The 22,115-nt window shown below is 39.4% G+C and overlaps 1 protein-coding gene across 1 annotated transcript in view; it reads right to left on the bottom strand.

Annotated features, from left to right (window-relative positions):
- The window catches only part of SYCP2L (synaptonemal complex protein 2 like), a 68,076-nt gene that overhangs the window by 6,985 nt on the left and 38,976 nt on the right, over window positions 1-22,115 (bottom strand). Inside the window, exons 18-29 of the mRNA XM_036870068.1 lie at window positions 21,925-21,937; window positions 19,626-19,639; window positions 18,780-18,927; window positions 18,157-18,206; window positions 15,959-16,088; window positions 14,741-14,814; window positions 14,508-14,577; window positions 4,393-4,494; window positions 3,230-3,336; window positions 2,253-2,344; window positions 1,619-1,718; window positions 1,455-1,513 (exon numbers count right to left, since the gene is read on the bottom strand). Of these exons, the coding sequence (XP_036725963.1) occupies window positions 1,455-1,513; window positions 1,619-1,718; window positions 2,253-2,344; window positions 3,230-3,336; window positions 4,393-4,494; window positions 14,508-14,577; window positions 14,741-14,814; window positions 15,959-16,088; window positions 18,157-18,206; window positions 18,780-18,927; window positions 19,626-19,639; window positions 21,925-21,937 (959 nt within the window). The remainder of the gene's footprint in view (window positions 1-1,454; window positions 1,514-1,618; window positions 1,719-2,252; window positions 2,345-3,229; window positions 3,337-4,392; window positions 4,495-14,507; window positions 14,578-14,740; window positions 14,815-15,958; window positions 16,089-18,156; window positions 18,207-18,779; window positions 18,928-19,625; window positions 19,640-21,924; window positions 21,938-22,115) is intronic.

The raw sequence follows: 22,115 nt of genomic DNA, 5'->3' as shown, positions 1-22,115 counted from the left end.
TGTACAGTGGAGTTTTCTAGAGGCCACGAGTTGTGTGGTGTCACAACGGATTGAATCCAGAAGCAGATATAAAGTCTTCTATTAAGCCAGACATTAAAGAGATTTGCAAAAACATAAAACAATGCTACTCTTCTCAAATTTCTTGTGTTGAAAAGTCTAATTATTTTTCATAAAAGTCTGTTATTTACATCAGTATGTAATGATTTATCACTGTTATTTTTAACTAAATACATTAAAAAACTCAGTCTCAATTTTTAATGTGGAAAATATTCACAGATATAACCCACAAAGCAAAAGCTCTCTGGGGATCCTCAATAAATTTTAAAAGTGTTAGGAGGTCTTATTCCAACCAGTTTGAGAACCATTCATAACCAACCATGGGCATTCAGTGAAGAGAATTTAAATGGATATCCACTTTCATCATGTATAATGGTACATGGAAGACGATGTGTGTATGAAAGAACTTTGAAAATCTATAGACTATGCTGTCATTATTATTCATTATGTTAACTGGAGTAAATAGCAGAATGGATAACTCAAATTTTGACAGTTTTTGTTGTTCTGGTTTGAAATGCACGATGTGATCAGAATTATACCCTTTTGGGGACTTCCCTGGCGGACCAGTGGTTAAGACTCTGAGCTTCCAATGCAGGGGGCGAGGGTTCGATCCCTGGTCGGGGAACCACATGCTGCACGGTGCGGCCAAAAATAAATAAATAAATAAATATTTTAAAAGGAAAAGAAGAACAATATCCTTTTTAAAACCACGTGACTTACATTTCTGTGATAAAAGCTGATGCTCAACTAGTAGAGAAAGCTTTAGCCATTATAACTTTATATAGGGATCCCTTTTGATTCAAGCAGGAAGAAAACACTAGAATTTCTCCCAGGGCACAGGCAGTGGAGTGAAGGGCTCCACTCTCCATTCCCCGACTCCCTACATTCTAGAAAGAGGAACAATGGTCCAAATGGATAGAAGCTGCAGCCTCAGAATATAACTGACTAATCACAGTGAAAGGAACGTGCAGCAAGATAAACCCATGTGTTGTTTTAAAATATATATATATATGTTTAAAATATTTACATATATTATATGTAAGGTGTATAGAATATATTCTTTCAAGAACACAATTCAGTTTAAATGAAAATCAACTGTTCACACAGAAACCTCTATATTTTTCTTAAAATCTATTTTAATTTTTTAAAATATTGCTTAAAAAGAAAACACTTTGTATCAAAAAACACTGAAATTCGGATGATCCTGAGCGATATTCCAAGCCACACCCTGTGCCCAGAGAGTGCCCCGGAAGTGGCTGCTTAGAAAAGACGCGGCTAATTAGCTACTTACATAAGCTTTTACCAACATCGACCGCTCATGCTCTAGCTAAATACCTCATACTTCCACTAAGATACTTCTAGAAAGAATGCTTGTTAAAAAATAAATAAATAAATACCTCAGCAGTTGCAGTTCACAGAATGATCTCAGATCATCAGACTGTTTCCCCCAAAATTCCTAAAATTGAACAAAAGGTTGGTTGGTTGAAGTGGTTGACAGTCACTCCACCCGGGAACAGATCCTCTTAAGTCACAGAGAATGTTCCAAACAAAAAGAACTTACCAGAACATCCTCTTCAAGGCGCTGCAGACCCCCAATATCCTCCTCAAGATTGCTCAGCTCTTGAAGAACGAAAGTGTGAAACTGTTCTAGTTTATTCAGTCTGACAAAAACAAAAGCAACGAATTTCACTGGGACCGCCTGGACCTGACACAAGACCTTCTTAATCTTACTGCAAAGATACTTCATATTTTTCTCTAGACGGTTCTTGTCTTAAAAATACACGACTCCTGGGCTTCCCTGGTGGCACAGTGGTTGAGAATCTGCCTGCCAATGCAGGGGACACGGGTTCACGCCCTGGTCTGGGAAGATCCCACATGCCACGGAGCAACTAAGCCCGTGAGCCACAACTACTGAGCCTGCGCGTCTGGAGCCTGTGCTCCGCAACAAGAGAGGCCGCGATGGTGAGAGGCCCGCGCACTGCGATGAAGAGTGGCCCCCGCTCACCGCAACTAGAGAAGGCCCTCGTACAGAAACGAAGACCCAACAGAGTCAAAAAAAAATAATAATAATAAATAAATAAATAAAATAAATTTATAAAAAAAAAAATACACGTCTCCTTTCTCTTCTTTCCCCTTGGAAATGTTGTTTGTGAGGGATCCCAAGTCCATAAACTTGTTTTGAACCCAACACTTACTTGCACAGATGTATCTGGTTTAAAAGTTTTATTAGGCAATCTGGTGCTTGCTTTGCAGTTTCTGAATAAAGTGGGCTCCTTCTGTACCTAAGCTAAACCATAACAATAACAAAATGAGCACGGTTGGGTTAAACATAACTACCCAAATCGGGTGTGGGCTTTGTATTAAAAAGATGTTGCCTGCACATAATATTCACAGCAAACATTATCACTAAAGAACTGTAATAAGACACCATGCCACACACTTCGTGTGTTACCTCAGGTTTGATACCCATAAAGGACAATAAGCTAAAAATAGTAAAACTTATATTCATGCTATTAATACACATATTGAATATCATGAACAAATTTCCATGATAAATTAGCTTACACTGGTATTGCAGAAAATAAGATTGGAGATCTTCCAAGTTAGTTCAATGAATCTATGTTAGGGTAAGATACTTTTCTCAAATGTGCTAATAAATAACTCAGTAGGGATTTATAAATAGTAGGACAAAATGGAGGGGATGGAAGTGGTTTCAAAGTTCACCTTGCAGGCAAGGTTTTGTGACGGCCTGTATGTGCGGTGTGTCTCAATTGGCCACCACTCAGCTGACCACCTGCCCACGGTCACCTCCTTCTTTGTCCCAGACACCTCTCTCATCCACATGGTCCCCCTGCCTTCTCTTCCTTGTCTATCACTGTGACCAAATCACTGCTTCCTGGTTGTCCAGTTTTCTGAGAATGCGATCAACAAAACCAAACCTTTCCATATAGGTCCATCTGGTCCCATGGTAGCAAATGGACATGGAATAGCTGTCTTATCAACCACAATTCACAAAGGCACTAAATTCAGTGACCACAGCTAAGACAAAGCTACCTCCCCAGAGACTCAGGGACACCTTCACACAGGAAGGATAACAATGGTATTAATGAATATGAACCTGTTTACTTTAAACACATAATGAGCTAGCTTTTCATTTTCAGTGGACCATTACCTCGTATTTTCTTTTCAGTTCTCTAGTGAAGTTTTCAAAGGTGGTGATCATCGCAGAACCTTTCAAGTTCTCTGGAATAACTTTTAAGGACGAAGTAGAAATGCCTTCTGAACAAGAATAGAACATTAAATAAAACTAACAAAGGGCTCAGAATAGGTGCGCTCAGTCCACCCACTGCCCAGAGCGCGGACAGTCATTTGGAAGCACAGATGCGATCCACAGAAGCCCCACTGGCTGCCTGGCTGTGACCGCAGCAGGGCTGACTCTGGCCGTGACCCACCAGGCCAGCTTGAGCCCAGAGTCCTCAGCGGATGCTTCGTGCTGCTTCCCACTAAAACTCACTCTCTGGCAAGTGCTCATTGCATCCAAACTTTCCCAGCACTTTAAATCAGAGCAGCTGATAGTATGTCTAAGAAGCAGGCTGAGGTGTTGTAAGAGGCTTTTCGGAGGATGTGATGGGTAGGGGCATTTCTAGGGGCAATGTTGGCATAACAGCTTCTGGGTGCCAAGGAGTTTTACGAGGGCTCATGAGGGGTCTGGCACTGTTCTAAGGGATTTGTATGTATCAACTCATTTAATTCTCACAAAATCCAAGTGAGATAGGCACTGTTAATGCCCACTTTTAACACAGATATCACATAACTGGTGCAAGCTCACACTGACAGCTCCAGGATTGGAACCCAGGCTGCCTGGCTCTTAACCACAGTCCTCGAGTACCTTAGGGCTTCCAAATTTGCCTTCTTGGAGCCTTTTGTTTCAAAGTATCATAGTGTCACTCATCCAAAAGGCCAACGCTACATATGCAGCCTTTTCAGATCAGTCTCCTTCATTTGTACAGAGTGGATATTTCTAACTCAAAAATTTAGCTAATAATCATCACTTAAAGCAGAGACCTGTAAATTTAAGAACACCTAGGCCCTGAAAATTGCCACAAAGAGTTAAGAGGCAGAAATCAAATTGCCAGGAGGAGATAGTGCTTGCTTTTAGCTACCATTTGTGCAGCAATGCACTTGTCTCTGAAAGGACAAAGTGCTTAGTTTTTAGGGTCCTGCAGCTACTATGATCTTAAAACTGTAACTGCCTTGTAATTCCCGTTGGGACATTCAGCGCTTACACATTTGCCACATTCTTGCTTGACCGGCTGGCTGGGCGCACAACGTTACCTGCCAGGTCTGTTTCTTCTGCCACTGAGGAAAGGCATCCTGGAGCATCGCCTTCTTCCAATCGCGACTGTTTCCACTTAGCGAAATGACCATCTGCTCTGTCTGAAGGCAAGCGCAGTTTGCTGATAACCACACACGCGTTTCTTGGGTCCTAAATTTATCTTGCTCTCTTTTTGCTAGTATCTAGCCTTGATGAGCAGCAAGCGAAACTCATTCCCTACTCGTTGCAAATTGCTTATCATTTGGCATGTTGACTAAGAACAACACAAGTATCAAAGCACTAAGTCTACTGGTGCCTGAAAGACGACCCACGGGAACGTGCAATCCCTTTGATGAGCTCAGTAACATTCAGGAACACTCCCCTGAGCAAGATACAAGCTGCGTCAAACGAAAAGCAGTGATGGTTGCCATCAAAACCACTTCCAGGGGCTTCCCTGGTGGCGCAGTGGTTGAGAGTCCGCCTGCCAATGCAGGGGACACGGGTTCGAGCCCTGGTCTGGGAAGATCCCACATGCCGCGGAGCAACTAGGCCCGTGAGCCACAGCTACTGAGCCTGCGCGTCTGGAGCCTGTGCTCCGCAACAAAAGAGGCCGCGATAGTGAGAGGCCCGCGCACCGCGATGAAGAGTGGCCCCCGCTTGCCGCAAGTAGAGAAAGCCCTTGCACAGAAACGAAGACCCAACACAGCCAAAAATAAAAATAAATTAATTAATTTAAAAAAAAAAAAAAAAAAAAAGGCAGATGGTTGCTTTAAAAAAAAAACCACTTCCAGGGCTCTGGGCTAAAGAGCAAGGCGGCGAGGTTTCCAGGCAGACTGGCCCTTGGAAGCGCATCGGATCACCCCGCGGAGGGCGCCACCTGCTGGTGACACTGGAGCTTCAGCACCGAACTGAGAGCTGCCTCATAAAGGAGCTCATCTTGGGTCCTCGCTAGCTCAAGTGACTGAGAGCCTCCGCTGATGAGATTTAAATACAGATTCTGTTTTCAGTTCAGCATTTACTAAACATTTTCTTTTTAAAAAAAATTGAAGTAGAGCTGCTGTACAATGTGAGATAAGCTACAGGTGTACAATACAATGATTCACAATTTTTAAAGGTTATACTCCATTTATTGTTATTATAAAATATTGGCTATATTCCCCATGTTGTACAATATATCCTTCTAGCTTATTTTATACCTCATAGTTTGTACCTCTTATAGACTCACAGATATGGAGAAGAAACTAGTGGTTACCAGTGGGGAGAGGGAGGCAGGGAGGGGAAAGATAGGGGTAGGGAAATAAGAAGTACAGTGTCTTTTATTCTGATGTTCAGTTCACCCCAAACATGTCCTCACCCCATCCGGGCCCTCTGTCTTATCAGTGGCATCTTATCACTGTCAATAGTGCACTAGCACCAGGCCCGACTCCTGCTTTTTACCATCCTCTTCTCTCCCACCATCAAGGCCTGAGGCTCTGCCTACAGAAAGAATCCATACCCCTCTGCATCCCCACACCGTGACTGTCCAAGGCCAGCTCCCAGGGAGGAGCTCATCAGTCCCATCCCTTCAACTGTCATCCCCCAAATCCCTCTCTTGCCCGAGCTCTCTCAAGCAGCAAACCTGTGTTTCCAACTGCCTACCCAACATCTCCACTCAAAACCCACTCTTTTCCATTCCTCCCCACCCCAGCTGCTCTTTCTTCCCCACCATACACTCAGCCCCGCCACACACACTTAACTGGGAAGACATCTGCTCTTCCCTCTCTCCTCCCACATCTAGCTAGTCACTATAGATTTTCCCCCTGAAAGTTCTGGAATTTAATTTCATGAATTTGCTCAATGAATATTTGAGTGTTACTATGTGCAGGGAGCTGGGCAAAATGGTGGGAAAGCAAAGAGGCAAGTTTCCCCTTCTGCATTCCACTGCTCTACCCTGGTCTCCTTCCAGCTCCTCAGACCCTGGGCCACTCTCACCTCAGGGCCTTTGCACCTGCTGCTCTTCTGACTTGCAGCCTCCCCCCACCACCCCCATAACTACACTAAGGTTTCCCCTGGCCATCCAAACTAAAATTTCAACCCAACCCCCCAGCTCTTAAATCCCCTTCCCTGCTTAATTTTTACTTAGCCTCTATCACAATATAAAATACTACGTATTTCACTTTTCTTGTGTATTATGTCTCCCCCACTAGAAGGTAAGGTCCAGTGAGGGCAGGTATGTTGTCTGTTTTGTTCACTAGAATATCTAACACGTAGGAAAGTGGCTGGTGCATAGTAGATATCAGTAGACATTCACTGAATGAAAGAATGAATAAGTGAGTAAATGCTGCAGAATATCCAAGATTCTACAAAATAAGATATATCTTATATTGTAAAAAAGGATCTTAGTAAAACAAGAATGTATTCTAATTATCTTATACTAGCAGTGAGGGTAGAGATACAGGAATATCAAAAACCTCAGAGACCCAAATACCTACTACATAAGTAACAAACTGAAATTAATAAAATTTAGCATTTTAAGATCTGCTAAAACTACCTTTTGGGAGGAACTGTAAAATACTAATTTTTAGAAATAGCACCATAGTAGGAAATACCAGTCATAAACATCAAAGTGACAGAAGGAAAAGAAAAAGAATTTTGCTATTAAAATTATGCAAAACAGAGAATAGTCAATGTTAAAATAGTTCATGCCCTGTGGTAAAACAGAAGATACATTTTTAAGAAAAATGAATAACTTAAGTTTAAATGTCAACTTAGATTATTTTCTATTAAAGAAACAAAAAGGAAATAGCAAAACGAGAGGTAAAACAAGAGAGATAATAAATATCTAATTGAGAGAAAAGGACGACCAAATGCAGAAAGAACTAAATTAATAATACCAGATATATAGATAAAATGATCATATATGAATGATGACCTTCATGGGACACCTTAGTTGCTTTGTTATAATAGAATTTTCATAAACTGAAAACTTTGGTAGAGGTCACATTCTCACTTGGAAAAGAAAGAGCCCACAACCAGCCTCTCTAATAAAAAAAATAAAATAAAATGAAAAGCATAAGAAAAAACTCTCAGCTTTGAGAGGTGCAACTATCTCTTCTCACTGCTCTTAGATTAGGTGTGTTCATTTGTTTGAAAAGTATGGGTGGATATTTTCTAGGGAGTTGCACTGTTTCAAGGCTAAATGATTTTTAAAACTCAAAGAAAGAATCCAGACACAGCACTGTCCTCTTCCAGCCTCAAAACAAATAGAGCTCATGCTTGAATCTCACATGGTGTCCATATCCCAGTCAGGGCCCAAAGAAACCACTTAGAAAGGATTCCAGCCAGCCCCAATTAGGCACCAATGAACAACTACTATGTTTCTTTACATTTCTTTCCTTGCTGCCTGTTCTGCCCCTTCCGGATTTTTTTTTTCTCTTCTGACAACATATTTGTAGCAACAGCTCAAAGCATGGCCTTGAATTTTGATTTATCATGCTAATGCACCACCCATGGAAAAGCAGGGCATCTGTTGGCACAAACGATATTTACCTTCAATGGAGAGACGAATCCAGGAACACTGTGTAAATAAGCTGGTTGCCCCCTGAATGAGCTGCTTGGAATTTGTGAACCTACTAAACAGGGATCATCCAGATGGACCGCTTCAGGGACATAGAAATAATTTGGCATAGAAAACCCTTTTTGAAGAGGCAATCTTGTTAAGTACTTTACCTGAAACAAAGGAATGGCTCTCCAGAGAGAACAGGGACCCCTAGGGAAATCAGTGCACTTGTTAAAGGATGCAGGTCCTAAGTGATGCAGTTGGCTCAGCTTTGTTTCCATGGTAACTGCATGCCTCTTTTAACCAGGACTTTTTGACATTCTCATAAAGGGGTTAAAACTATGTACACACAGCACTTCAAAAATGAACACAAGCAGTAAACACACCATGGCTGAAACTAGAGTGATCTCAAATGAATGCTAACTCGTTTGTTGGTGGCTGGTAGAAGGAGTGTACTCTTGCTTTTGAACACAGCTCTCTTCATTGCCATGAAAATTGAAGACTTCTGCCATCTGAGGAGCTTCTGAACTTATTTTGGGCACAGGCTGTAGAGAATAATTTGGTGTCCATATTACATTCATTTACTCATACTTCTGATAAAACGGTTTTTAGTGCTACACAGAATCAACCCTATGATTAATAGCCAAGTTCTCCTAAGTTAAGGCATTTAAAGAAATCTTACTCTGAGGTGACACCCTGTGGCTTAAAATGATAAAGGCCAACAGCCTTCACTGGAGCGAGAATAGTCTTCTTTACCAAAATATCCTTCCTGTGGAGGCATTTTCCTAGCGCCAATTCCTTTGTTTTTTCTACCAATGTGTACTATGCCGAGAATATGAAATATTAAAGACAATCTTTATTGCTGAATTCCTCAGTCTGACGGGGAGTACTGAAATATCTTTTGCCTGGATTAATGCATTTTAAAAATCAGTAAATCAATTAATAATACTTAGTTGTGACTATGTATAAAGGATTATTCAATATGGAATTATGCAGAGGTTCATCACTAAATGACTTTCTAAGTTTCTTAGCATTTTCTAAGTTTCTTATTCTGGTCCCTTGGCAAATATTTATTGAATGCCTCTATATGCCAGGCACCAAACTAGGCATTCATAGCACCATTGGAACAAAGAAGCTGTCCTCCTGACTCCTTCCCAATTCTGGAAGCCTCTCCAAGAAGGTACATGAGGGCAAAATGCAAAATCATGAGTAGTCATCCTGTTTGCCTGCAGTTCTGGGAGCATGGCATATCCAAAGTTCCAGGGCAAACATTAAAACAACAGTCTATGAGCAAAATAGCAGAATAGGAGTTTTCTACTGTTTTCCCCCAAAGGACACTGATTTTGAAAATCACCTACTGACAGAATGGCCTTTGTGGAAGTCTGAGAGTCCAGTGGGGAAGATCTAGCACATTGTCTGAGGAAGAAAAAAATTCAAGATGGGATGCATCGAAGAGGGTAACAAGGACACTTTTGCTTGAGCCACATCACCACTTGCTCAAAGGCAGCACAGCTCAGGGCCAAGAGAGACCCTCTTAGCTCATGATCTCTCCACTGGGGAAGGTGAGAGGGTTTGAGGGAGCGCTCAGTTTCCCCAGCTGTGAGGGACCCTGCCAAACAAGACCGTTTCTTGCTTGCCCCATCCAGAATACTGAGGTACACTACGTGGCTCGGGGGTGGGAGAACAGAATCCAGGGTTCTCAGGGAGCATCAAAGGGATGCAGATCCTACTAACTGTTTCAGGGACTCCATTAGGAAAGCCTACTCATGAGCTGTTGGGGAGGCCTCACCTACGGATCCCCCTGCAACTGGACCATGGACAGCGCAACCAATCCACATGCCTCACCCATACACAGCCCCACCCTGTGGCTGGCTCACTTTGCACACACACCCCCAGGGGCAATGACTGTGAGAGTTTGTAGACAGCCAGCCCTATTCAGCAGGATGGGGATTAAGCACACAAGCTCGAGCACCCACCACTGCCCTAGGGAAAGCAGTAGGAGGCTGTGAGCACCTGGCCTGGCCGTGCAGATTCCAGAGAAAGCGCAATCTGCAGAGGTCCCCCAGAGAGAGAAAAGTGTGGAGCAGGCACAGCCATAGGAAAGGTCTGAGACAGCTTCAGAATCCCTAGTAGACAAAAGGTATTTCTCTCCTGAAGCCAGTCAGCAAAGACTAAAGGAGGTGACTGCTTCTTCAAATATGAAGACAGCAACGCAAAACTTCAAGGAACGTGAGAACTCAAGGAAACGTGACACCTCCAAAAAACCACAATAATGATATAGTCACGGACCGCCACAGAAAATGGAGCTCTGCAATTTGCCTAATAAAGACTGCAAAGTAGTTGCTTTCAGGAAGCTCAGTTAGCTACAAGAACACACAAAGACAATTCAATAAAATCAGGCAAACAATAAGCAAACAAAATGAAAAATTTAATAGAGAAATAGAAATAATAAAAAAAGAACCAAACAGAAACTCTGGAGCGAAAGAATACAAAAGTGAAATGAAAAATGCAATAATAGAGAATATCAACAGCAGACCTGATCCAGAAGAAGAAGAATCTATGTCAAAGACAGATCATTTACCCAAATTATCCAGTCAGAGGAGAACAAAGGAAAAAGCCTATATGAACTATGTGATAGCACTAATACAAACAAACTATACCATTAATAGAAACAATTCACAGAAACAGAACAAACAATCCTGAAATTTGTATGGAACAACAAAAGACCTCGAATAGCCACAGCAATCTTGAGAAAGAAGAACAAAGCTGGAGGCATCATGTTTCCTGATGTCAAACTACATTACAAAGATGTAATAAAACAGTAGGGTACTGGCATAAAAAAGAGACCCATAAATCAATGGAACAGAATAGAGAGCCAAGAAATAAACCCAGGCATATACAATCAAATTAATTTACAACAAAGAAGCAAAGAGTATACAATGGAAAAAAAAAAGTCTCTTCAATAGATGGTGTTAGGAAAACATGACAGGCACATGTAAAAGAATGAAACTGGACCACAATCTTACACCATACACAAAAGTTAACTCAAAATCGATTAAAGACTTATATGTAAGACTTGAAATCATAAAATTCCTAGAAGAAAATACAGGCTGTAAGTTCCCTGACATCCCATCTTGATGATCATTTTTTTGGATTTGATGCCAAAAGCAAAGGCAACAAAAACGAAAATAAACAAGTGGGGCTACATCAAACTAAAAAGCTTCTGTACAGAAAAGAAAACCATCAACAAAATGAAAAATCAAACTACAAAAGGGAAGAAAATATTTGCAAATTGTACATCTGACAAGGGGTTAATATCCAAAATATATAAAGAACTCACATAATTCAATAGCCAAAAAAACAAATAATCGATTAAACTGAGAGTAGAGAATCTGAATAGACATTTTCCCAAAGACATACAGACAGCCAACAGGTACATGAAAAGATGCTCAACATCACCGATGATTGGAGCAAACCAAAACCACAATGAGATAAACTCACACCTATTAGAATTCCTATTATCAAAAAGACAAGTGATAACAAGTGTTGGTGAAAATGTGGAGAACAGAGAATCCTTGTGCACGGTTAGTTGGAATGTAAATTGGTGCAGCTACTATGGAAAACAGTATGGAGGTTCTTCCAAAAATTAAAATTGAAACAACCATATAATCTAGCAATTCCACTTCTTTGTATTTAACAGAAGAAAATGAAAACACTAACTTGAAAATATATATGTACCCACCATGTTCACTGCAGTATTATTTATAGTAGCCAAGACATGGAAGCAATATAAGTGTCCAATGATGGATGAATAAAGAAAACGTGGTATACATATACAACAGGATATTATTCAGTCATAAAAAAGAATAAAATCTTGCCATTTGTGTCAACAAGGATGGACCTTGAGGGCAAAATGCTAAGTGAAATAAGTCAGACAGAAAGACAAATATTTTATGACCTCACTTACATGTGGAATTGAAAAGGAAAACAAAAAACAAAACCAAACTCATAGGTACAGAGAACAGATTGGTGGTTGCCGGAGGTGGGTGAGGGGGTGAAAAGGTACAAACTTCCAATTACAAAATAAGTCCTGGGGATGTAATGTACAGACAGGATGGCGACTATAGTTAATACTTTATTGTGTATTTGAAAGTTTCTGAGAGAGTAGATCTTAAAAGCTATCATCACAAGAAAAAAAATGTAATTACCTGTGGGGATAGATGTTAACTCAACTTATTGTTGTGAGCATTTTACAATATGTACAAAAATCAAATCATTATGTTATACACCTGAAATTAATATGCTACCTGAAATTACTATGCTACATGTCAATGATATCCCAATTTAAAAAAATGGAAACAATCTACACATTATTGGAGTCCCAGAAGGATAAAAGAGGGAAAAGGGGCAGAAAGCTATTTTAAAAAATAATGGCTGATGGGAGAGAATGGATGCATGTATACGTATGGCTGACTTGCTTTGCTGTGCACCTGAAATTATCACAACATTGTTAATCAGCTATACTCCAATATAAAATTAAAAATTAAAAAAAAAATAATAGGGACTTCCCTCATGGCACAGTGGTTAAGAAACTGCCTGCCAATGCAGGGGGACACGGGTTCGAGCCCTGGTCCGGGAAGATCCCACATGCCGTGGAGCAACTAAGCCTGTGCGCCACAACTACTGAGCCTGCGCTCTAGAGCCCGCGAACCACAGCTACTGAGCCTTTGTGCCTAGGGCCCATGCTCTGCAACAAGAGAAGCCACTGCAATGAGAAGCCGGCGCACCTCAACGAAGAGTAGCCCCCGCTCACTGCAGCTAGAGAAAGCCCACGCACAGCAACAAAGACCCATCGCAGCCAAAAATTAATTAATTAATTAATTAATTAAAAAAATAATAATAATGGCTGAAAACTTCCAAAATCTGGGGAGAAATTTGGACATCCAAGTTCATGAAGCTCTCAAACCCCCAAAAGATTCACCCACAAAGATCTTTTGCAAGACACATTATAACAAAACTGTGTAAAATCAAACACACAGAGAATTTTAAAAGGAGCAAAAGAAAAAGATTTCTCACATACAAGGGGACACCCGTAACACTATTAGCAGATTTCTCTGCAGAAACCTTACAGGCCAAAAAAGAGTGGGATAATGTATACATGTAAAGTGCTGAAAGAAAAAACTGCCAACCAACAATACTTTACCTGGCAAAGCTGTCCTTCATAAATGAAGGAAAGATTAAAACTTTCCCAGAAAAATAAAAGCTTAGGGAGTCATCACCACTAGATCTGCCTTACAAATAGTGTGGAAAGCAGTTTGTCAAAAGAAATGAAAAAATGTTAATTAGTAACATGAAAATATATTAAAAAATATAAAACACACTGGTAAAGTATATATTCAAATTTGGAATACTGTAATATTATAATACAGTGGTGTGTTAATGAACTCTAGAATAAAGGTCAAAGGGTGAAAATATTTAAAATAATTATAGCTATAATTTCTAATAGATATACAATACAAAAAGATAAATTATAACATCTAAAACATAAAATGTGGGTGGGGAGAGAAAAACGGTAGAGTTTTGTATGCAATAGAAGTGATCAGCTTAAACTATATCTCGAAAATGTTTTATGTAAGCCTCATGGTAACCACAAAGCAGAAATCTATAGTAGATACATAAAAAATAAAGAAAAGGGAATCAAGGCATACCACTATAGAAAATCATCAACCACAAAAGAAAACAGCAAGAGAGGAAGAAATTAAGAAACTACAAAACAGCCAGAAAACAAATAATACAAAGGCATTAGTAAGTCCTTACAAATCAATGATTACTTTAAATGTAAATGGAGAGTGGAAGCTAACACAACATTATAAAGCAACCATACTCCAATAAAAATTAATTTAAAAAAAAAGAAAAGAAATGTAAATGGATTAAATTCTCCAATCAAATGGCACAGAGTGGCTAAATGGATAAAATATGACCCAACTATATGCTGCCTACTGGAGACTCGACTCAGCTATAAGGACGCACATAGGCTCAAAGTGAAAGAATGGAAAAAGATATTCCATGCAAGTTGAAATCAAAAGAAAGCAGGAATAGCTATGCTTATATCAGTCAAAACAGACTTTAAAGTCAAAATATTTAACAAGAGACAAAGAAGTTCATTACATAATGATAAAGGGGTCACTCCATCAAGAGAACGTAACAATTGTAAATATATATGCACCCAATATCACAGCACCTAAACATTTTAAGCAAATACTAACAGATCTAAAGGGAGAAAGCGACAACACTATAATAGTAGGGGACTGCCTTCCGTGGGGTGGGAGAGGAAGCATGCTGGTTGATGGGACCTAGGTCCCAGGCCATATGCTTCTTGACACAGACGTGCTTGTTCCTGAGTGACAACCTCTGCTCCTCCCCTTGACCTTCAGGCACACTTGGAGCTGGTAAGCAGATAACACTGCCCTCTCCAAGGCCTGGCAACTGTCACTCTGTATAGTGACTGTATCTGCCTCAAGTTGAATAACAGCCCAGTCTGCCAAAATCAGACTACTTTTGCTTTATTCTGCAAAAAAAAGTTTAGAATTCTCTCACCTCTGTCTTCCAAGTTTTGCAGTTTATGCTTGAAGCTAGTACTTTTCATCAATGACTCTTGGGTCACAGTCTTAAAAAAAAAAAAAAAAGGCCACAAATACATGTATTCGTGTCAAAATAAGAAACACATGGTGCTACATTATCCCTTAAGAAGGAATAAGCTAGTACATTAAGCAATATAATATTAATTCTGGAAAACCAGATGAATAACCAACAATTAAATAGTACAATACCTCAGATACATTTTCTTCAACATCTGAGGGCTCCAAGGAAGAGAGATCGCTCAGTGGGTGGGGACTTTGAAGTTCTGAGTATTAGAGAGAATGAATACTTTTAAGGGAATAAACACACTGAGAGGCAATTGAGGCACTAACATTTCACTATCAGTCTATAAATTAAATTTCAACATCCCCTGCCCCACCCCCTGCAAAAGGGACACAGTTCTAAAAAAAAAAAAGAACCCGAAACCCAAACCAAAAACCACTTTGTATCTTGCAGGGCATGCATGGGTATTAGGGGTTACAGGTCTGTAGATAAAATGAATAGCCAGTTACCTACTAGGTCAGCACCTTTAGTAGCTGCCCATCTGGCCCCAAATACACAGCAAGGATTCTACCACCTCAATGTGGTCCTTCTCTTTCCTCTCTTAGATGCATTCCCTTATTCCTCTTCCTCTCTCCCGCTATATTTCCCTCTCTCCCGCTGTATTTCCCTCTCTCCCACTATATTTTTCCCTCTCTCCTGCTATATTTCCCTCTCTCCTATTTTCGTTTCCCTACTTCTTTTCTTCCAGTGGCAGCCAAACTAAGAGGCTAGCAGTCGTGTGCTTGCTAATGCCATTATGTGCCTGCCAATGTGCTATGCTCTAAAATGACAGAGGTGAAGAAAACAAAATCCCTACTCTTACCAATTTAAAAGATGTGAATTGTTTTAATAAAATACAGTGGGGGCTGAGATAAACCTTACAGGTCAAGGGGTGGCACACTCTGGCCCCTCAGGCCAAATCCAGTCTGCCACCTGGTTTTATAAATAAAGTTTTATGGAAACACAGCCATGCCCATTGGTTTACATCTTGTCTGTGGCTCATTTGGAGCTACAAAGGCAGAGCTGAATAGATGCAACAGAAACTCTAGGGGCCAAAAAGCAAAAAGTAATTACTCTGGTCCTCTACAGAAAAAGTTTACCAACCCCTGCAATAAATCATCATTTGAGCTTCCTGCTATTTTTAAAGAGGAAGAATACCAGCAATTCTTATGCACAAGCTGATCTCAAACGTTAAAACAGAATTCAAACAATGTCCCCTGTCTTTTGTTAATGAGGGCATAAAAGAGAAGATCAATCATACTTTCACACTTTCTTCAACAGATATTAAAAGAAATACATTTTGCTTTTTCAAACTACCTTTCCCAAAATATAATTTTTTCTATGTAGATTGACAGAAAATCACATACCTATCTTCTGGGCAGAATCTTCAGGAGTTAAAAAGGCTGAACTACTCTGAAATTCCATTCCAGAAATTTTTGGAGGTGTGACATTATTTTGCCCGGAGGTATCTTTCTGTAATGGTGTTAGAGTTTTAGCCTAAAATAGAGTATTTTTTATAAAGTGTTAACTTGTTTTGAGTGGTTGGGAATGTTATCAAAACATTCCAAGACACTTCCAACATCCTTTTTAAATGATTAAGTATTGGATATGCTCCATTTGAAAAGAACAGTAAGACCATAAGGTCGCAGGGTTGGAAGCACATTCGGTCAGGCATCAATTGATGGCTCTAAGTCAAAGTTCTCAAAGTGTGGTCCCAAACCACAGGCTCGGCAACACCTAGAACTTGACAGAAAAGCAAATTCTCAAGCCCCAATGACAATGTACTCAATCAGAAACTCTGCAGACAGGACCCAGCAATCTGCATTTCCGCAAGCCATCCTGGCCATCCTGGTCACTAAAGTCTGAGAATCACTGCTCTAATTCAGGAGCCAGCAAACTACAGCTCACTGTAAATAAAGTTCTTGGAAATATAAGTTTTACTGGAACACAACACATCCACTCATCTGAGAACTGTCCATGGCTGCCTTCACGCTACAATGGCAGAGTTGAATGGCTACCACAGAAACCATATGCCCGAAAAGACTAAAATATTTAGTACCTGGCCCTTCACAGAAAAGGTTTGCCAACCCCTGCTTCTAAGTTATTCTCTTAAACTCCAGCACAGAGAAGTGAGTTCTAGATACCAATGTCTGCATAAAGTCAGCAATGCCCTCACTGAAAATCAGCATAGACTTCTTGTCAGTTGCACACCTTAAATTTATGGCTTCTCAAAGCTTTTCTCTTTCTTCTTTGGTATCTATTTTTTTAAAAAAAGCTGTATATTGCTAAAAACTGTTCTTTTGGCCTATTTCTAACTGATAACTCCTTATCTCAGGCTGAACTATTCAACAAATATTTAGGTACTTGCTCTGGCTCACAGGTTTGAGCTATCAACTCTCTCTGTCACCTCAGAACATGAGTGTCCTTTAGCCTCACAGAGGGCAGCACCCCGCGCCCCCAGGCTGATGGCAGAAGGCAGGTCGGGCAGGGAGGGCAGATGACGAGCTACTATTAGAGCACTAACAACATTCTATTTCTGTACAGGCAAGCGGGGTACTGCTGACGCCCTCAGAATGCCAGCAGCTGCCCTTAGAAAACTCTTAAACACTTCGCACTATATTCTGCAGTGTGTGTGTTTGTGTGTGTGTGTGTGTGTGTGTGTGTGTGTGTAGATACACCTATATAAAATATATGTACATATATGTATTATATATGTACATATATTAGATATGTATATAATATATGTATTACATGTGTGTAATATGTACATACATGTATTTTTATATACAAGTGTATAGTTTGTACATATAAAATATATGTGCACAATTATATATAATGCATATCATATATACATGATTATATATATTATGTTACATATTTTATATAAAATATCATATATACAGTATATATATACACACTATACTACATATACTATCTATCTAATTTCATTTGACAAAGAACAAAAGCCAACTGCTTAGAGAGGTAATTCAGCTAAAAGCATGATAAATTAAGCTCTGAATTGGCCCGGAGGACACTCGTGTCCATGTTCTTAACTACTTTGATATAACACAAGGATAGCTGAGAGGAATTAAGAAACTTTCAGGGCTTATTCAATATTTGAAATGGCTGAAGGCATTTCAACTGCTTGCAAAATAAAGACTTAAATGTTTAAATCATTAAAATCTTTGGGAGTAACATGTCAACAAACTGAGAACTAACGGAAGAATTAAACCAAGAAATTTATTTTAAAATATAAATTCAAAAAAGCATACATTTGCAGGAAATCAGAAGAGCCCAGATTTCAAGCTTAGTTCATAATAAACATCTTGCAACAAATTTGCAACCAATGAAAAAAGATCCTAAATTTTTACCCAAGATTCATATAAAATGTTTAGAAGTCCTTGAAGTTTCTATTGAAAGTGGTTTACATACTAGTAAACCACTGGTTTATTATTCTCATATTTCAGAAAGGAGTTTTTTGAGAAATAAAGGTGGTTTAAAGAGATCAATTTGTTTCAAGCTTACACCATAAGGGCACAGGGCAGGCCAGACAAAATTTACTTACTTGGTCTTTCTCAAGGTCACTGCCACCGCTGAGAGGGAAAAGTGGCAAGGCTAGAATGAAAGGGAATATGAGTACAATGGGTAAGTTTACTTATCAGAAATACCAAAATACACACTAGAAGCAATTCCCACTTCCCACAGCTTGCTGAAATGTCTAGCTCTTATGATCTAATTATTTAACTTTGTTCCTCACTACCCAGCATGAATTCTCTGCTCCAGATCCTGTTCCTGAATGCTGTTCTCACATCTTTCTTGTTTTACCTAATTAGAATGCTTCCCCTTCTCCACACCTCTTCAAGTCCTATTCTTCTCCCAAGCATTAGCTGAGGTCCCACCCAGCTCTTCCTTGAAGCTTTCCCTGATGATTTCAGCTTACGTCAGATTCCTCTTATCTGAACTCCTTACTCCATTTATCTACGTCTCAAATTTAACAATTATTGGTCAATTCCATATTCTTTCATACTGTTTTACATATGTACATTTTCCCTTTCCAGTCTACCAGGGAAGGAGGACCACATGATCATATATCTCTTTGGTACCCGCTGCTTCCATCACGTATTGAAAAATTAATACCTGATAATTTATTTGAAAAGTGACTGGAAAGAAAACACACACCAAACTTACTTCTTATGTTACTTCTGGTTTTTATCTTTTTTCTACTAGGATATGACTTTAGGGATTTCCTTTTTTGGTTACTGGTCCAAGACAGTTCACTGGCACTAGTATTTGAATCTTCATTACTCTCCGAGAAGAGGTGTTTCCTATAATTAACCTTTTACAAACACAGGTGATAAATGAGAACTATTAAAAGGACGTTAGTACCATTTATGTGCAATTAAACATATGACTATGAAGTTAGATAACAGAGAAGTAACTCCTTCTTCTAGAAGACTGGGCTTTCTTACATAATAAAAGGGCACAGAAGTAAGGAGAAGGGAGAAAAAGAGGATGATTATTTCATTAGTCAGTTCTCCACCAAGCTGCTGTAGTAAAAGATGACACAATCCTCTCAAATCAAATACTTGTTAGCTGTAGAGATGGTAGGTAACTTTCCAAAAGCTGATGCACCTGATTATTGGGCCAACACTAACTTCAAAACACTAACCCATAGGACTGAGAACCACCGCTAAAAGAAAGTCAGAAAGAGCCTTAACTTGTTTGTTTGAAGCCCATGATCTCTTATTTTAGAAAAAAAAATTTCATTTACTGTTCATACAGAGATTTTTTTTTTTTTAATGTACTGACAATAGACTTAAAGCACTCTGCTTCCCAAAGCAAGAACAACAATGGAGAGATGGAAACGGGCGCACACAGGAACAAAACCACATCACTGACTCAGAGCCAAAAATTTCTTTTCAATTCATTAACACTTCTTATTCTATTCAGAGTAAATCTCAGCAGCTAGTAGGTCTTTAATATTTCTCTTCTTCTTCATAATCTTTTTTTTTTTTTAACAAAGCAAGAACAGACTTTTGGCTCAAGGCCTAATACAAGGAAAAGTACAATTCGATATAACTTTGTTATTCTCCATCATACTTACTTGGGGGCTTACCAACTATTTGTTACAACTAATGCTGACTTTCCATTTCAAAGTGAAATGCTTTATGCATATGGGTGATTCACTTTGGTGTACAACAGAAACTAACACAGTATTGTGAAGCAATTATACTCCAATAAAGATCTATTAAAAAAATAAAAATAAAAGTGAGGAAAGAAAAAATAAGTAAATAAATAAAACAAGCTTAAGATAAATTTAACTGAGAAACAGAGAGCAGAGCAATGGTAAAGTTTGAAGATGGTATGCAAATAACTAAAACATGGGAAGGATTGCCCCAAAACAATGAAAGTGATTCCATTACCGACATCCTTGTTTCTTGCTTTCTGTCACCCTCAAAAGCAGAATCTTCCCTAAAAGCAAAATACATTGAATTAATGGAACTGTTTCACCAACATCTCCTTTCCCAACTTCACAGCACTTTTTTTCCCCTTCACACGTCCTTTGATTGTGAGCCCAACTCATGGGAAGTACCCCATTCTGAGACAAACTTTTTATCTTGCAATCCATTTCCATACATCTTCTGCCTGCCAACAACTGCTATTTAACACAAAACAAACCTTTGTTGAGCCCTTCTCTGTCAGGCATACAAAGAAGAGGCTGGCAGGGTAACATGAGCAAGTAAGCAGTGAGTTGACAATGCTACAGAGCAGCGTTTCCTGCCTGGCTCTGCCTTAGAATCAACTGGGTGCTAAAAAGGCAAGCTTTTCTTGATGATTAGTGATGGTGAGCATCTTTTCATATACTTATTGGCCATTTGTATATCTTCTTTGGAGAAATGTCTATTCAAGTTCTTTCCCCATTTTATTTAATCAGGTGGTTTTTTTTTTTTTTGCTATTGAATTGTAGGAGTTCCTTTTATATTATACTTTGGATATTTACCCCTTATCAGATACATAGTTTGCTATTATCAAAAAACCAAAAGACAAGTCTTTCTATTTGCTACCATATAGAAAGAAACTTGATTTTTTTACGTTAATCTTATATCCTTCAATTTTGTTAAAGGGGAGTTGTTTAATGGGAACCGAGTTTCAGAAAGATGAAGATGAAAAAGCTCAGGAGACGGATGATGGTGATGGCTGTACAACAACGTGAAGGTACTTAATGCCACTGAACGGTACACTTGAAAATGGTTAAGATGGTAAATTTTACATTATGCCTATTTTATCACAATTTTTTAAAAGTTAGTCTTACATTGGTAGTTTGTGTGTGTATAGTCTTGATTGGGATACAGTCTTGATTGGGATATAGTCTTGATTGGGATAATCAAATAGCTAGTTAAAAATCCCACTAGGGAAAAAAAAAAAAATCCCACTAGGGGATTATAGATAGACAGGGAACTTCAGGGAGCTTTGGGAGACCACTGTAAGTTAATGATCACTCAAGAAAGCAATCGGAAAATCATGAAACAAAGCAGGCTTGCTTAACAACGAAACTAACAACAAAAATATACATCAAGTCAATGATGTCTGTGTCCTGCTGGTTGAGGTCAGTAAGTTAATGATCCCTAGGACATGGTCCTCTGCACATACTAAAAACAAAAATATAAGGGAAAGGTGACATTCCAAAGTAGAAGACCCTCATTATACTGAAACCTGAGATGACTTACCATATTTTAGCATACATTGTCATCCTTCTGCTGATTTGAATAGCGCCATGACCGTCCTGGTTTGACCACTAGGGACAAGAAAACTTCCCTGCCCGACATGGAGGAGGAGGTGATGAGGGAAGCTTGATGTCTACTCAAGAATGAGGAAGAAAGTGGGTTTCTCCCCCCTCCCCACTATTCCTTTGATTATAAAAATGTAACCCATTAAGTGCTAGGATTTCTCCCCCCTCCCCACTTTTCCTTTGTTTATAAAAATGTAACCCATTAAGTGCTAGGGGCAGAGCCCTCTTGCTTGTACCTCTTGTACCCCTCACAAGCCTCCTACACTAATAAACTCTTTCTTTACCTGTCACTCTGCCTCTTGCTGAATTCTTTCTGTGCTGAGACAGAAGAACCTATGCTCTACTGAGTCCCGAAATGCATTCTGCGGTTTCAGTCTGAATTTAAAAGCAGTTGCAGGTGTTGTTTTATTCCAACATGAAAGAGCTAAAAAGCTCTGAGCAGTACCCAAGATTTCTTTGCAATAATGGCATCTGAACGTCCCTTTTAACTGAAGTACTCATTTGCAGAACAAAAAAACAGAGACCCGGAGATGAACAGATTACTCCAGTCAGGAACCTTTAACTCAGAGTCTGTGGTGTTATTGTTAGATGCTCTAGGGGAATTATGTACCCTCCGTAAGTCCAAGATCTACCCTTCTGCTCTATGTGGAAATATTCCGTAGGACCAAGCACGCAGCCCTTTCCCAAAGCCGCATCTGGACTTCTAGGAGTAACAGCAACAAAGTTCCATGCCT

This window comes from Balaenoptera musculus, chromosome 11 (genome assembly GCF_009873245.2).
Source record: "Balaenoptera musculus isolate JJ_BM4_2016_0621 chromosome 11, mBalMus1.pri.v3, whole genome shotgun sequence".
Classification (NCBI taxonomy): domain Eukaryota; kingdom Metazoa; phylum Chordata; class Mammalia; order Artiodactyla; family Balaenopteridae; genus Balaenoptera; species Balaenoptera musculus.
This window is presented reverse-complemented; position numbering and strand designations above follow the sequence as displayed.